Here is a 16,333-nt window from a genome sequence, read left to right on the forward strand (position 1 = left end):
GGGAGGCAGAGGCAGGCAGATTTCTGAGTTCAAGGCCAGCCTGGTCTACAAAGTGAGTTCCAGGACAGCCAGGGCTACACAGAGAAACCCTGGTTGAGGGGGTGGGGTGGGGAGAAGAAAGGGGGAAGGGGAAGCAGAGGGGAAGGGAGGAGAAGCAAACCCAACAGAACAAAGGATACCTGTCCTTAGAACTTTGTTAAATACTAACAAAGGGTCAAGTCAACAGACAAGGAAATTATGCAAGAAAACAAAACAGTACAACATGATCGAATTCTATATAACTTGTGTTTGTGTAAGCAGAAAATACCTTCGAGTGTATGGCATCTTGAGAATAATATTAGAACAGTTAAACAGGGTAGGTTAACAATAATTTGGAAAACAATTATCAGTCTTTGTAGAAAATGAAAAAGTTCCTTTCTTTAAAAATTATAAAATCAGCCGGGCGTGGTGGTACACACCTTTAGTCCCAGCACTCAGGAGGCAGAGGCAGGCAGATCTCTGAGTTCAAGGCCAGCCTGGTCTACAAAGTGAGTTCCAGGACAGCCAGGGCTACAGAGAAACCCTGTCTCGAAAAACAAAAAAACAAAAAACAAAAAAATTACAAAATCAAAACAGAACTATTTCACTCTGAAACTCAACTCTATGCTACTGTGCCCAACCCAACTGACACAACCTTAAACTATTCGTTTTTGGGTACAGTAGAAAATACTTTAATCATGCCCCTCCACAGGAATTTTAACATGTAATAATGTTTTAGCAACAGGAACCTGGATTAGTACAGAGCCTTGATAAGAAAGACAGGAAAGGCAGTTGTGTTTTTCTTTCACTCATTAGTTCATCGTGTGTCTAAGTGTCAGAATCCCACAGCCCACCGGTACAAGTCAGGACAACTTGTGAGATTTGGGTCTCTTCTTCCACCACTCAGGTTAGGATATTAAAATTCAGATCCTTGGGCTTAGCATCAAGCATCTCTACCTACTAGGCCATCTCAATGCCCTCAACTACTTCTGGTACTCAGTGCTCAATGTCACATTTCTGAGGTAGCACAATCCACATCAGTGACAGGCAAACCGACAAGTCTATGGAGTTCACAGGAAAATGCAGCAACAGAAATGAGAGCTGACCGGGTACAGGGCTGGGGAGATGCCTCAATCAGTAAAGTGCAGTGTTGCACAAGTATAAAGAAGACCTGAGTTCAAATCCCAGCGCTTGCACATTTTTATTAAAGAACAATCTAAAACAGCTAGAGGCAGGAGTTTCATATATGCAAACATCCCTAAAAGAGGCCAAGAGAAAAGGGTCCAGCAAGTATTAAATAGAGATGAGCTCTTCATTGTCTCACAGTGAAGAAATAGAGAAAAGGAAACAATTTAAGTGTGTAAAATTAATAGTGATATTATTACATGAACATATCTGGACAGAGAGTTAATAGGACAGCCTGGGTTATATACTGACACACAGCATCACAAAAAATAAATACAAGAATGGTAATATAGTTTACTATATCTCTATTTAACTCACAGGAAGCCCTGGGTTTGATCCCCAGCCCCATACAAAACCAGGAATGAGCATGGTGGTACATGCCCATAATCCCAGCAAAAAGAAGGTAGATGAAGTGCGACCAGGAACTCAAGGCCAGCCTCTGTTACACAGAGTTCAAGACTAGTCTACAGCTCATAAAATAAATATAGATAGCTTCAAATTAGATAGACAGACAAACAAGACAGATAATAAATAATTTTATGGGGACTGGAGAGAAGACTCAGTGGTGAAGAACACTTGTTGTGGATTAGAGAGGTGGATCAGTGGTTAAGAGAACTGGCTGCTCTTCCAGAGGTCCTGAGTTCAATTCCCAGCAACCACATGGTGACTCAACCATCTATAGTGAAATCTGACGCCCTCTTCTGGTGTTTACTCATATACATAAAATAAATAAATCTTAAAAAAAAAAAAAACAAAAAAACACTTGTTGTTCTTGCAAAAAAGAAACCAGGTTCAGTCAGATCCCAAGCATCCACATGATACCTCATGACTGTCTCTAAGTCCAGGCCCGGAGGACTGGACACCCTCTTCTAGCCCTGGCAGGTATTAATTGTATACTTACATACATGCAAGCAAAGCTTACATAAATCAATCTTAGGAAGAAAGAACAGGAGTCAAAGTGAGAGTGAGAGAGTGAGGATGGCGAGGGAAACAAACTAGGCACAGCAGGGCAGAACAGGCACGACTGAACTTGCCCTTCAGAGGCAAAGGCAAGGGCGACCTGGCCTACCCTACCAATTCCAAGCCAGCCAAAGCTACATGGTGAAACCCTGTCTTAAACATACATTTTTAAGGCTGGACAGTGGTGGCGCACGCCTTTAATGCCAGCACTCGGGAGGCAGAGGCAGCGGATTTCTGAGTTCGAGGCCAGCCTGGTCTACAGAGTGAGTTCCAGGACAGTCAGGGCTACACAGAGAAACCCTGTCTCCAAAAACCAAAAGAAAAAATTTATAATAATTAAAAAAACATATACTGGGGGAAGGAGGAGTATTTGAGAGTTTTCAAAGAGAAAATACTTCATAGGATAATGTCAAAATGTCATAATACAAAGGAGCTGGAGATGTGTCAACAGTTAAAAGAGCACTTTGCTGTCCTTTCAGGACCAGAGTTCAGGTCTCAGCAACCACATCAGATAGCTCACAAAGTAACTTGAGATATAATCAGAGGATTGGACATCCACCAAGATTGTGTTCTCACACTCAACATGTGCATATCCACAGACAGACAGACACAGAGACAGACAGACACAGAGACACACACACACAGACACACATACAACCTTATTTGAAAATTATAAAAATAAATCTATTTTTTAATCTCAGAGAGTCCAAGAATGCAAATAATTAACAAAGCCAGGAGCTGTGTATTATCTTTCTGAATAGGGGTATGAAAAACTAAAGATGTCTGAGAAAACAAGAGCAACAAATGTCAGCTCTATAAAGAATGTTATTTTGTTTTGCAATGCTAGGATTGAACCAAAGGCTACTCAAATACCCAGCCACTGAGCTATGCCTCCAAGCCTGAGGCAGCAACATTTAAGCTTAAAAATTCCTTGATAGATGTCCACTGCCTGTATTTACACACAAGTTATAAGTACATTTTATTCCTTGACCCTATAAAAATATCATATAAAATATTAATCTTAAGACGCATCTGCATAAACGAGCATGGCGGAAGATTTTCAGCAGATTCCTTACCAGTGCCTCACACAAGCTAAGCACCATCTCAGTGCCTAGGTGCCATTTTCATTTTGATAGTGTCATTCCTACATTTCTGGCGATAAAGGCACTATTCCTTGACTTACTCATGGAAATGTCAACTACGGATCTATTCAGACTCAGCCTTTTAAGTTTAAGAATTATGACTTTGCATTGGCAATCTGCAGTTGCAAAGGGTGGTAGGGTGGTCTCAGAAGGCACAAGGCTTACTGCCTCTTCCCTCTTCCTCCTTATAAGAGCTTCAACTCAAGTCCTCCAATTCACATTAAGGAATCCATACTATAGGAGGACTTGAGGGTGCGTATCCTACACACCAGTCTTCTGCATTGTGTCAGTGTTGGCTGCCCAGGTTGGAAGCAAAGACTTGATTGATAACATGGTTTTAAGGCAGAAGTGGGGCCACACAAAAACACCAATGACTCCGTTACCTTCTGGAGTAAGGACCCCACCCTCTCTGCAGCAAGGGGCCCTCCTTGTCACTGACATTTGCTAGACCGTGGCAATTCATCAACGGGAAACATTAGTGAATTGAAGGCATTCCTTGTTTTTAACTAATATTTGCACATTTTCTTAGTCTCCTTCCTGATGGTTGCCCGTCCTCCCCTTTTGACGGATGGTATTCTTTCCTAACTCCCTCTGTTCTGTTTGATTTTAGCTTTAGGTTTGCTGTCACTGGTCATATGGCCAGCAAGTGCAGAGAAACGAGAAACAAATGTGCCCACCCCACCTTCCACTTAAAGAAAAAAAATCTCAAAATAAATTTCTGAATTATGCATCAAAAAAAAAAAAGAATTATAACTTTGACAAACATTCTTTACATATCTCTGTGAATCATCTATTTTAATTCTGAACAGAGTACAAACTAGTCAACTTCTGGAAGCACAGCTGATATACTTAGCAACTGTAATAAGCACATTATTACAACAGTGATGCTATGTATCAATAAGTCTCAGTCAAAATGCTAACTTGTTACCTTTATAAAGTACTCTACCAACCTTATAAAAGACTACTTTATTCAATACACAATTCAATTATTCAATTCAATCAACAAAGCAGCAAACATAAGAGTATAATAGGGAAGTTACCAGGCTGAGCTCAAGAAGTGTCAAGAGGTCTGTACAGCTTAGGGAAAAAAAAGGAAAAAGCAGGGTCAACTAATAATTCCAACTTTAACAACCTTAGCGCACCCTCCCCAACAGTTTGTAATTCCAGTTCCAGGGACTCCAGTGCCCTCTTCTGGCCACCAAGGGTACCAGGCATAATAAATAACACACACAGGTAAAGCAATCACATACATATATAGTTTTTTATTTCTAAGAAAACTATCCTGGAAGATTCCCCAGTGAGCCCCCCACCCCTCTTTCTTTTTAATAGACTTGTTTTTCAGAAAATCTTTGGGTAAGTTATTGAAGTAGGGCTATCTTTTTGATTTTGGATTAGGCTTTTGTTTTTGTCTGGGGGCAGAGGTCAAGACAAGGTCTTTGTAGCCCGGCAGCCAGAAACTCATTATTAGACTCAATAGCAGACTACCCTGGGACTCACAGCAATCTTCCTACATCAGCTATCATATCCAGTTGGCCTACTTTTTATTATTTTAAATGTTTTAAAAATCACAGTTATCTATTCTTTGTGTGTGTGTGTGTGTGTGTGTGTGTGTGTGTGTGTGTTAGAAGACAGACTGCTCTCTACATCTACCATGTGGGCACTAAAAACCCAGCTAAGGTCATTAGGCTGGGCAGCAAGCCTTTATCCACTGAGTGCCTATTTTATTTTTTAAAGCATCCTTATAGACAGGCATGGTGATTCATGCCCGTAATAGAGCATCCAGTGGGCAAAGGCAGAAAGATGTTAGTAAGAGCAGTCTTCTCTAAACAGTTTATACTGTCTCAAAACAAAACAGTAAAACAAAAAATTATGTAGGTATATTATTGTTTGCATATCTTCTTAAACAGAAGCCATGGGTTTTCTATATGTTTGATGTAATTTTATTTTCTTTTCTTTTTTTTGTTTGTTTTTTGAGATAGGGTTTCTGTCTATGTAGCCCTTTAAGTCCTGGTGTAGTCATCCGGCTGCTTCTGTCTCCTACGTGCTAGAATTAAAGGCATGCACCACCACACCTACCACCTTGGGTTTTCAATTAATTAATTAATGTATTTGTTGTGCTATGTGGACATGCACATCCCCTACAGCACTCCTGTGGAAGGCAGAGAATAATCTGCAGGAGTGGACGCCTTCCTCCATCACATCATGTGAGACCCAGGAGCAACCTCAGGCTGTCAGGCTTGGTAGCAAGGGCCTTTACAGCAGAGCCTGTCACCAACCTTGGCTTCTAACTGGTAATCCTCTGCCGTATCGGGCCTCTTACTGGGATTGCAGGCATAGAACCCTATAGCCACCTCAAATTTAAAAAAGCTATTTTATAGTTTATGTGGAATATACAATAAAAATTACCACTTCTTGATAACAATCTACAAATTATACTCCACTTTATATTTTAAAACTAACTTAGACCCTATTATTTCATGTGATAATTTGATACATTAAAAACAAACTACCGCAAACACAGAAGTGGATGCTCACAGTCAGCTATTGGATGGATCACAGGGCTCCCAATGGAGAAGCTAGAGAAAGTACCCAAGGAGTTAAAGGGATCTGCAACCCTATAGGGGGAACAACATGATGAACTAACCAGTACCCCGGAGCTCTTGTCTCTAGCTGCATATGTATCAAAAGATGGCCTAGTCGGCCATCACTGGAAAGAGAGGCCCATTGGACTTGCAAACTTTATATGCCCCAATATAGGGGAATGCCAGGGCCAAAAGAATGGGAATGGGTGGGTAGGGAAGTGGGGGGGGGGGGGTTTGGGGGACTTTTAGGATAGCATTGGAAATGTAATTGAGGAAAATACGTAATAAAAAAATATTAAAAATTAAAAAAAAAAACTACCATCTAGTTCAACAGCAAAACATTTGCCCAACATATGTAAGATTCTGTGTGTGATTCCTAGCACTGAAAAGAATAGATGATATCTACTTCTATAAATCATAAAGCACACCAACCAGATTAGGAGGCGATGTAGAATGTAATTACCCTATGTTCTTCAAATACGTCAACGACAAGAAACCAAAGCACAAGCATGTCCTACTGACAGACGTGAAATTCCAGCTACTCAGGAGGCAAAGGCAGGAAGAAAAAAAAGCAACAGGAGAGGCAGTGCAGACTTAGGGACAGCCTGCCTGCCTGCACTTGGCATAATGGGACAGGTGTGAGGGAAAGGAAGAGGATGAGACACACTGACTGAGGAGATCTGATACTTAAACAATGCTTGGTTGAACAGACATTACTGCAAGTGGGAGGGGGGCACGGCACTCCAAAAACCGCATCCTACCTAATTAGTAAGATGTAGACCCAAACCCACACTCAGGTTTACACAAATTCAAAACAGCTCTCTTAGTATTCTACCAAATAAAGGCCTCTTTATTCTTACTTTAAGGTAACTCCAGGGAACATTTTTTATACTTATAGTCTCTCTCTCTCTCTCTCTCTCTGGGTTCTCATGTAGCCCAGGCTAGCTTCAAACACACTACAGCCAAAGATAATACTGAATTTCTGATCCTCCTGCCACTTCCTGAAGTGCTAGGATTACAGTCTTGTTCCACCATGCCCAGTTTTAATGGTACTGAAGACTGAAGCCAGGGCTCTGTGCAGGCTGGGTAAGTACTTTACCGTAATTAGGTTATACCCCCAGTATGTGCGCACATACATGCTTGTGTGCATGTATTGTGCTAGGGCTTGAGACTAGGACTTCATGTCAAATGTTTTACTGCCAAGCAAGCAATGCCCTTAGCCCTACATAAAAATTTCCCTAGTAGTATTTTTGAAAAGATTCTCAAAATAATTCTATAAAAAGCTGTTTAAGATATTATGAATTAATTATCAGTCAGGGCATAGTACCTTTAGTCCCAACATTCAGAAGGTGGGGATAGGTGAATTTCTGTGAGTTTAAAAGCTAGCCTGGTCTATATAGCAAGCTCCAGAACAGACAGGGCTACCTAATAGAGAATCTACCTCAAAAACAAACAAAAAAGAAACTTGGTTATCTCAGCTATATGTGAAGCCATGACAGGATAGCAGCTTAAGTCCAAATGCTTTAGGCCATCTTAGAGTAACATAGTAAAATTTTTTAAGTTTTTAAAAAGCTCCCCCCCATTTTTAATATTATTATTGTAAACATATGTATGAATGCAGGCTTGTGAATGGTGAGGCATGCATGTGGAAGTAAAACAGCTTTTAGGAACTAGCTCTCTTAATTTCCAACATGTGAGTTGCTGGGCTCAAACTCAGGGCTCAAGGTTTGTACGGTAAGAGCTTTTATCAACCAAGCAATCAGAGCAGCTGACAACACCTCATTTCTTCTCGGTTCTAAAGGTGTGTATGTGCATGATAGTGCACATGTAGGGTTCAGAGGGGACAGTCCACCCTCTACATGGGTTCCAAAGGCTTGCAGGGCAGGGACTTTACCCACTAGGCTACCTTGTAGGCCCAACTTAAAAATAAAAGCAAAGAGAGCAATAGAGATGGCTTAGTGGTTAAGAGCACTGACTGCTCCTCCAAAGGACCTAGGTTTGATTCCCAAAACACATACAGTGGTTCACAACTGTCTGTTAACTGTGCATGTGTTACACAGGGCAAGACATGCATACACATAAAATAAATAAGATGTAGAAAAGAAAAAAGGAAAAGCAAGACACAAGATGGTACACATCTATAAAGCAAGCACTGGAGGGCTAAAGGCAGGCAGATCTTCAATTAGACAGCCTGGGTGACACAGAAAGCTGAACCAGCTCAACTATGAAACCTGCCTCAAAAAACAAAAAGTGAGTTGGAGCTGGCTTAGCAGTTAAGAGCACTGGATGCTTTTCCAGAAGACCTGGGTTCAATTTCTAGCACCCACACAGTGGCTCACAACCATTCAGGACTCCAATTCCAGGAGATCTGACAGACAGAAGGAGAGCCTCTTCTGGCCTTCCCACGGTGTGCAGACATATACTCAGGCAAAATGTCCAAGCGTATAACCTAAAGATATTTTTAAAAAGCAAAGCAAGAGTTCAAGGCCAGCCTGGTCTACAAAGTGACCTCCAGGACAGCCAGGGCTATACAGAGAAATCCTGTCTCGAAAAAAGAAAAAAGAAAAGAAAAAAAGCAAAGCAAATAAAAACACCAAGAAAAGAAACCTAAGATCAAGAACTGCTCCCCACAGTTCAGTCAGCAGCCTTTTCCTTTGCACAAGCTAAGCCATCCCCTAGAGGGTTCACAAAACGCTATCAGTGAGAATTTCAGTGTACTCTCAATCCCAGGGAGGCTAGGGCAAGAAAATCCAAGTTTGAGCCCAACACTGGTTCCATAGAAAGTTCTGGAACAGTCTCGGCTACATAGAAAAACCCTGTCTCAAACCCTAAAAGGAAACAATAAAAATAAAGCCCTCTTAAAAGGAAAAGAATTAATTCCCTGCTCCAGCCTGCAATCTGATTGACAATCAGCCCAAATCGGCTTGCAAAGCACACAGGGGTACCATTTGCACCACTAACATAAATAAACACTGGCATTCATTTGGCCCACCTTCAAAAGCTCATACTCTTTGTTTTGGTTTAATTTCTTTCTAAAGACTGACATTATTATCATTATTATTATTACACTATTACTAGGATTTGTGATTATTACTAACTTATGCTTCTTCCTTAATACAAGGCAATTCCTTAAAGAAACGTAAAGAACAGCCTAGCCCCACAGTTCAACAACAGGGTCTCTCTGTTGGTTTGAACAGGTTTGGCTCCCACAGCCTTATGTGTTTGAATGGTTAGCCCACATGGAGTGGCATTATTAGGAGGGATGGCCTTTTTGGAGTAGGTATGGTCTTGCTGGAGGAAATGTGTCACTGTGGGGTGCTCTGAAATCTCCTGCTGATCAAGATGCAGAACTCTCAGCTCCTTCTCCAGCACAATGTCTGCCTGGACACTGCCATGCTTCCCTCCATGATGAGAATGACTGTAAGCCAGCTCCAATTAAATGTTCTGGCTGGCCTCAAACTCAGAAATCTGCTGCCTCTCTGCTTGTGCCACCACTCTTGGCATAGCAGTCCTTGATCAGCTGTGAAGACCACATGTAAGAGTAAAAAGACTTAGGGTAAACACTCAAACAGCAGCTATTTATCTGCTAACAGCAGCAAGATACAAAACTAATTTTAGATCCAATACAGAAATTTTATTTAAAAAAAATCTACTCTGTACCAAAACCTAACAGAATACTTCAGTATGAATTACACAAAGTTTCTGACAAAGACAAGGGATATAGCTCATTGGTAAAACCAACCCCAATATCATTAATACAATAAATTATCAAAGTCAGTTGGAGTAGTCCACTTCTAGAACTCCAGCATCCAAGAAACTTAATCAGAGGAATAAGGAATTCAAGACCTGGTTGGCAGACCTAAGTAAGACCCAGTTTCAAATCACAAAACCAACAATAAAAATGTATCAAGCCAGGGATCTGAAATTAAAATGATTCATTATCCACTAAGATTCTGCTTCTGAGGGTCAGCAATATGGTTCAATAAGTAAGAGCCCTCACTGCCAACTCCAACCCTGAACTCACATGGTAGAAGCTCTTTCCAACTGATGTCTAACCTCAAAAACCACAATGATTTATGTGCATGCGGGTACACACATCAACAGTTAATAAATATAAAAAAATTTTTAAAAAAACATATAAAGGGGGAAAAAAGATACTGTTTCTGTTAAGAAACCTGTCACCTGAGTCAATGTTGTACAAAATTAACTTTGTACCAGACCCTGTGCTCCATGCTCTACTCAACCATCTCATTTAGAAGAATAACAGACAGGCTAGGGGTACAGGTCAGTAGTAGAGTGCTTGTCTAGAACAGGGAGGCTCTGGTTCACTTCCTAGTATTACATGCCAGACAATGACGAGCAGGAGAGGGAAAAGGAAGGAGTAGGGAAGGAAAGGAGAAGGAAGGAAGAAAATTGCTGTAGAATTGCTGTAGGAGGTGGTGACAACTGGAACTACACAATGATTCTCCTGGAACAACATTCAGTTTTACCATGATGGCCTCTTTCCTACACTTACTAGTCACTCTATAAAGACAAGGTTAAATCCTGAGTCTCCTAGGAAGAGGCGCATATGAAAGTGTACTTCTGTCTAAGGGAGACAGAGGCTTCGCGGAAGCTTACCTGCACCACTTGTTTCTGTGACTGGGCTGCGTGTGCTGTTGGCATCTGTGGTTTTTCCCGAGCACCTCGGCAACGATCATTGCTCACAGAAGTCATCATATACAGAATATACAAAATGTATGTACAAAATACAAAATCTGCAAGAAAGAAGGCATTGTGAGCAAAACTTCCAAATCATGGTTAAAAAAAAAAAAAAAAAATCAAACATCTAATTGGGGGAGTGGGGAGACACAAAATAGAACATAAAAATGCTTCAAAGTGAGTTCCAGGACAGCCAGAACTATACAGAGAAACCCTGTCTCGAAAAACCCAAAAAAAAAAAAATAATAATAATAATAATAATAATAAAAATAAAAAAGCTTCAGAATGTTTTCTCAAAAAGAGCTAAGTATGGCAGCACATGCCTTTAATTGCAAAACTCGGGAGAAAAAGGCAGGCAAAACTGAATTGAGGCCAAATTGGTCTACATGACAAGTTCTGGACTAGCCAGGATTACATAGAGATGTGGCCTCAATGAAAATAAATAAATAAATAAATAACCACCTCCCACCCAAAAAAACAAAAACCCTAGCCCAGTGGCATTCTAAATTATACTTGTATCATTTTGGGGGGTGGGAAAGGATTGAGCACAGGACAGGGCCTCCCTCATAAATACTAGATGTATACTATACAACATAGCTGGCTATATCAGCTACTTTTGAATCTTAAAGTTAACTTTGCTCTTGCAATCAGAAATGTTATGGCTGGGGCTGACAAGATGGCTCAGTAGGTAAAGGCACTTGCCACCAGGCCTGACAGCCTGAGTTCAATTCCCAGAACTCCTATAGAAGGAAAGAATCAACTTTCATATACGCTGTCTTCTAACCTCTATTCATTCACTTTGACACTCAATGCCCACAAACACACACACACACACACACACACAGAGGCACATGCTTGCTGTGTCAGTACTTGAGACACTGGACAAAATGATTAAGAAGAGTTCCAGGGGCACAGAGCTGGCTTATCAGTTAAGAACATTTGTTGTGGGCTGGTGAGATGGCTCAGTGGGTAAGAGCACCCGACTGCTCTTCCAAAGGTCCAGAGTTCAAATCCCAGCAACCACATGGTGGCTCACAANTGGTGCCCTCTTCTGGAGTGTCTGAGGACAGCTACAGTGTACTTACATATAATCAATAAATAAATCTTAAAAAAAAAAAAAAAAAAAAAAAAAAACATTTGTTGTGCAATTGTGAGGACTGGATTTTATTATCCTAGCATACCTTTAACCCAAGATCTGACTGAAGAAGCCTTAAACCCAGCACATCTTAAAACCATCCCTAGGTGCTCTCTGGGTTTGGGCTTCAGTTACAGCAACATGGTTAAATACACCAAGTTGATTGGGACTGTCAAGAAACATGGGATCTGCTATGGTGCCTCCTTCCAGAAAATGGTGAAGAAAATTGAAATTAGCCATCATGCCAAGTACATTTGCTCCTTCTGTGGCACTGTGGTTCCTGCATGAAAACAATGGCAAGCCTGGACCTGCAACAACACTTCTACCATCTTGCCTGCCATCAGAAGACTCAGGGAACTGAAAGACCAGAGAAGTGTTACAGTCTGAGACTTAGCAAGCAATAAATGTGTAAATTAGCACTAAAAAAAGAAAACAAACAAACCAACCAACAAAAAACAAAAAAAGAGGCAGGCAGATTTCTGAGTTTGAGGCCAGCCTGGTCTACAGAGTGAAATCCAGGACAGCCAGGGCTGCACAGAGAAACCCTGTCTGGAAAAACCAAAAGCCACCCCTAGTTCTATTTAAAGCATGGTGATTAACCCATGCCTATATTTCTGGCAAAGTTCAAGGTTATCCTCAGCTACATAGAATTTGAGGGAAGCCTGGGCTACATGAGACTCTACCTCAAACAAATTAAATGCAAATTTCTGGATAATTTTAATCTTTTACATAACCACCCCTAAGCATAAAGAGGAATAATCCACATAGGTCACATCACAATGACAAGTTCATCTATTGAAATATCCAACAGGATGCCAGCACCCACCATTATTTTCCTAGCAGCTTCTCCCCCTCCCCCCACCCCATCTCCCATGTTCCTCTATTCTCTTGTCTTCGCTATGAAATTCTACTATGCTGTCTAAGCTGACATCAAAACCAACTGGTTTGCTTTAGCCCCCTGTTACCAAAGGCCTTCCTTTTATGGACTGCTCCCCTTTGGACTTTTCAGAATCTACATTCTCATATTTTACTTTACCTATTCTGTTTTTTGACTTGTCTTTGTACTCTTAAGTGTTCATAAGACCAGCCGGTTGGCGATGTAGCTCAGTGGGTAGAGTGCCTGTCTAGCATATACCGTAGGTTCAATCCTCATCTCCCTGTAGAACTGGATATTGGTGGCATATCCCTGTAATTCTAAGAGGATCAGAAGTTCAAGGTCACCCTCAGCTAGATTGGGAGGTACCAGGCCAGACTAAATGAAACCCTGCCTCAGAAAAATAAATGAGAAGCTAGAGAGGCAGCTCCGAGGTTAAGAGCACTTGCTCTTCCAGAGGACAATATCCAGAGTGCTGCTCACCAGGATGGAGTGTTCAAAAAGAAAAGCTATCCCTCTCATCTGAGTTTACATGTTTCCGGCTAGAGACACAGCACTGCACCTAATGTACCGAGGTATCGGGCCCTGGTTAATGGAACTGGTTAAGAAGCTAACTCTGATGGTGGTGGTGGTGCACGCCTTTAGTCCTAGCACTCTGGAGGCAGAAGTAGGTGGATCACTGAGGGAGTTCCAGGACAACCAAGGCTACACAGAGAAACCCTGTATTGAAACACTCCTCTCAAAAAAGAAGTAGCCTTGTTGGAGGAGGTGTGTCACTGGGGGTGGGCTTAGAAGCCCAGTCTTTCTCTCTCTTCCTGAAACTTGGGATCAAATGTGAGCTCTCAGCTACTTTGCCAGAAAAGATTTTCCTTACAGAGATGTCCTGTATTAACTGGATATTCTTAAGGCTAAAGGCCCCAGGGAATAGAATTGCACTGCTTTGTTTTGTTTTGTTTTCTGAGACAGGGTTTCTCTGTGTAGCCCTGGCTGTCCTGGAACTCACTCTGTATACCAGGCTGGCCTTGAACTCAGAAATCCAGGTCTGGGATTAAAGGCGTTCGTCACCACTGCCCGGCACTGCACTGCTTTTTACATTATAACAGCAAATAACTAACTAGAACATCTCACAAGCCCCAAAAGCTAGTTTAAACATTTATCTTATTTCAAACTGCCTCTCAGTTGTATGAATCACACTCTGTATTCTATTTTGAGGTTAACAACTTTCCTACTCTTAACTTTTTCATTACTCAGAATAAGTTTTGTTTTTACCATAATTATATTACTTTTAGAGTACCCTCTGAAAAATTTTTTAATTTTTATTTTACTTATGATTTTTGTGTGTTCACACCCAACACATATGTCACAGTCAATATGTGGAGGTCAGAGAAAAACATCTGAGAGTCAGCTCTTTTCCTTGTACAGAGGATCTGGGGACTGAACGCAGCCTTTGGCCTTGTACAGCAAGTGCTTTATGCTGTTAGTGCATTTTTATCATGGAGGGGAGCACGCCACTGACAATCCCACCAGCCTGTTCTCTGAATTTAAAGCTATTAGTAGGAATAAGACAAATGATTGTTTTTGAAACCACAAAGCATTGTAAAAATATAAAAAAATTTCTATGGCTTAAATGAAGCAATTCATTTTGGCAGTACAGGGAATTAAACCTAAGGCCTCATACATACAAAATAAGCACTCTACTTCTAACCTATAGCTCTAGCCCTCTACTTATTTTCATAAGCCACTTCATCACCAACATTTGTATTTTCTGTTATAGCTAGGTTTTTTTGAGACAAAGTGACACCGTGTAGCCCAGGCTAGGTGAACTTAAGATTTTTCTACTTCAGCCTTCTAAGTACTATGTAGCACCATGCTTAACTTTCTTTATATCGCTTAAAATTAAGCTTCAGCCAGCGTGGTAGCCACACCTTTAATCCCAGCACTGGGGAGGCAGAGGCAGGCGGATTTCTGAGTTTGAGGCCGGCCTGGTCTATAGAGTGAGTTCCAGGACAGCCAGGGCTATACAGAGAAACCCTGTCTCAAAAAAAATAAAATAAAATAAATAAGCTTCAAGGACTGGTCAGGTGGCTTAGCAAGTTTGAAGTTCTGAGTTCAGTCGCCAGGATCCATATAGTGTAAAAGATCCCTATAGTATAAAACCAACTTCAAATCTCTGCTCTGCACATAAATGCCATGGTACATGCACTCGAGCACACACATCCACTTGAGCACAGCGACACCCCCCCCACACACACACACACATGCCCACACACACCCACACACACATCACTCATACCATTCACCCTTTCCCCCCTGATTCACTAAGAAGGGAGGCAGGGAGGGAGGAAAGGAGCAGAGACTTCCCAAAAGGAACTTCCCAAAGTAATCACCAGAACCCTTAAAATCTTTACCACTTCTAAACTGAAAATAAAGGGCATGGAAGCCAGATTCTGAGGAAGTATCTTCAGCTAGCACAGCAAAACAAAAGTCCACCTTCTTTTGTCAACAGAACCTTGTGTAGTAAATAGATGTGCGCCTGCGCTTGCACCCAGCTGCTCGACCCTAGGAACTGCATTTACACTTGTTTTCCATCAGCTCCACTCCTCCGGAACAGGTTCCAAGAGAATTCTTAGAATAGAAACAGACAAGAGCAGAAACTTCTAAAAATAACCTGTCAGAAACTCTTCCATATCTCGGGTTCTTGAGCTACAGAAAGCATGCAGTTACTCCTCTCTATCAACTGAAATTTCAAAACATAAGTGAAAAACAAAATAGAAAAAAAAAAAAAAATCAAACAAAAACCCAATCAAATTTCTAATATTCATAATAAGCTATAAGATATGGTTCAGTGGTAGATTTTAACCTAGAATTGCTGATAAAAACAAAAATGGGAACTTTCTCCCACTACTTAAGGTATAGACGGTCTGTATTTGTGATAGGACAGTGCCATTGGCACATGGCTGGCAGTCAGATCTGCCTGAGACAAGGAGCTCTCTCCTCCACCTGGGTTTTAGAGGTCAAACTCAGGACATCAAGTTTTGACACAAGGGATTTCACCTGCTAAACCATCCCACTAGAGAAAGTTTAAACTGTTACTGTGTTCCTTTGCATGGAGCAACTACTTCCAAGGGACCCCAGGTAAAGCTTTCCTTGCCTAGGATTTAAGAGGCTCTGGGTTCAATCGCGGCTTGGCATGGTGGGAGGAAGGAGATAGGATATCTCAGTTTAGAATGAGCTAAAATTCTCAACAGCCACCAACATCTCTCAAATTCATACAAACAAATTCATCATGGAGACACCAAATTTTAGGCAAAAATAGCTTAAAGCTGTTCTATAGTAATTATATATCCTATAACAATGGTTCTCAACCAGTGAGTTGCAACCCAGCATCAACTTCTGGCCTCTGTAAGCTCACAAACAAGGGAGAATGCCTATAGAGACATTTTGGGTAAGGATGATCCTAGGCACACATTCATCCCCACAATTCTAAAACAAATAAGTAATGGTGACCAGTAAACATCTACTGTCTTACTATGTGACAGATACTACTTTAAGATCTCAGATACTCTGGTACTTGCTATGCAGAGGATACCCTCACGGAATGACTGTCCTCCAGTCTCAGCCTCTAAAGTACCAAGAGTGCACACCAAGAGTGCCTGACCTTTAAGAGCTTTAGAGGGCCGGGCGTGGTGGCGCACGCCTTTAATCCCAGCACTCCGGAGGCAGAGGCAGGCGGATT

General features: G+C 41.3%; 1 protein-coding gene and 1 pseudogene across 5 annotated transcripts in view; one reads left to right on the top strand and one right to left on the bottom strand.

Annotated features, from left to right (window-relative positions):
• Positions 1-16,333, bottom strand: part of Ubap2 (ubiquitin associated protein 2) — an 82,525-nt gene that overhangs the window by 49,330 nt on the left and 16,862 nt on the right. For 3 of the 5 annotated variants that reach the window (XM_021159994.2, XM_021159993.2, XM_029476252.1), the window contains exon 2: positions 10,508-10,644. In XM_021159994.2, coding sequence (XP_021015653.1) covers positions 10,508-10,606 — 99 coding nt within the window. In that variant the 5' untranslated portion in view covers positions 10,607-10,644. Of the gene's footprint in view, positions 1-4,345; positions 4,383-10,507; positions 10,645-16,333 lie in introns of all 5 variants that reach the window. The other 2 variants (XM_029476253.1, XM_029476251.1) reach the window with 1 other exon arrangement.
• On the top strand, positions 11,865-12,110 carry LOC110292501 (annotated as a pseudogene).

This window comes from Mus caroli, chromosome 4, assembly GCF_900094665.2.
Source record: "Mus caroli chromosome 4, CAROLI_EIJ_v1.1, whole genome shotgun sequence".
NCBI lineage: Eukaryota > Metazoa > Chordata > Mammalia > Rodentia > Muridae > Mus > Mus caroli.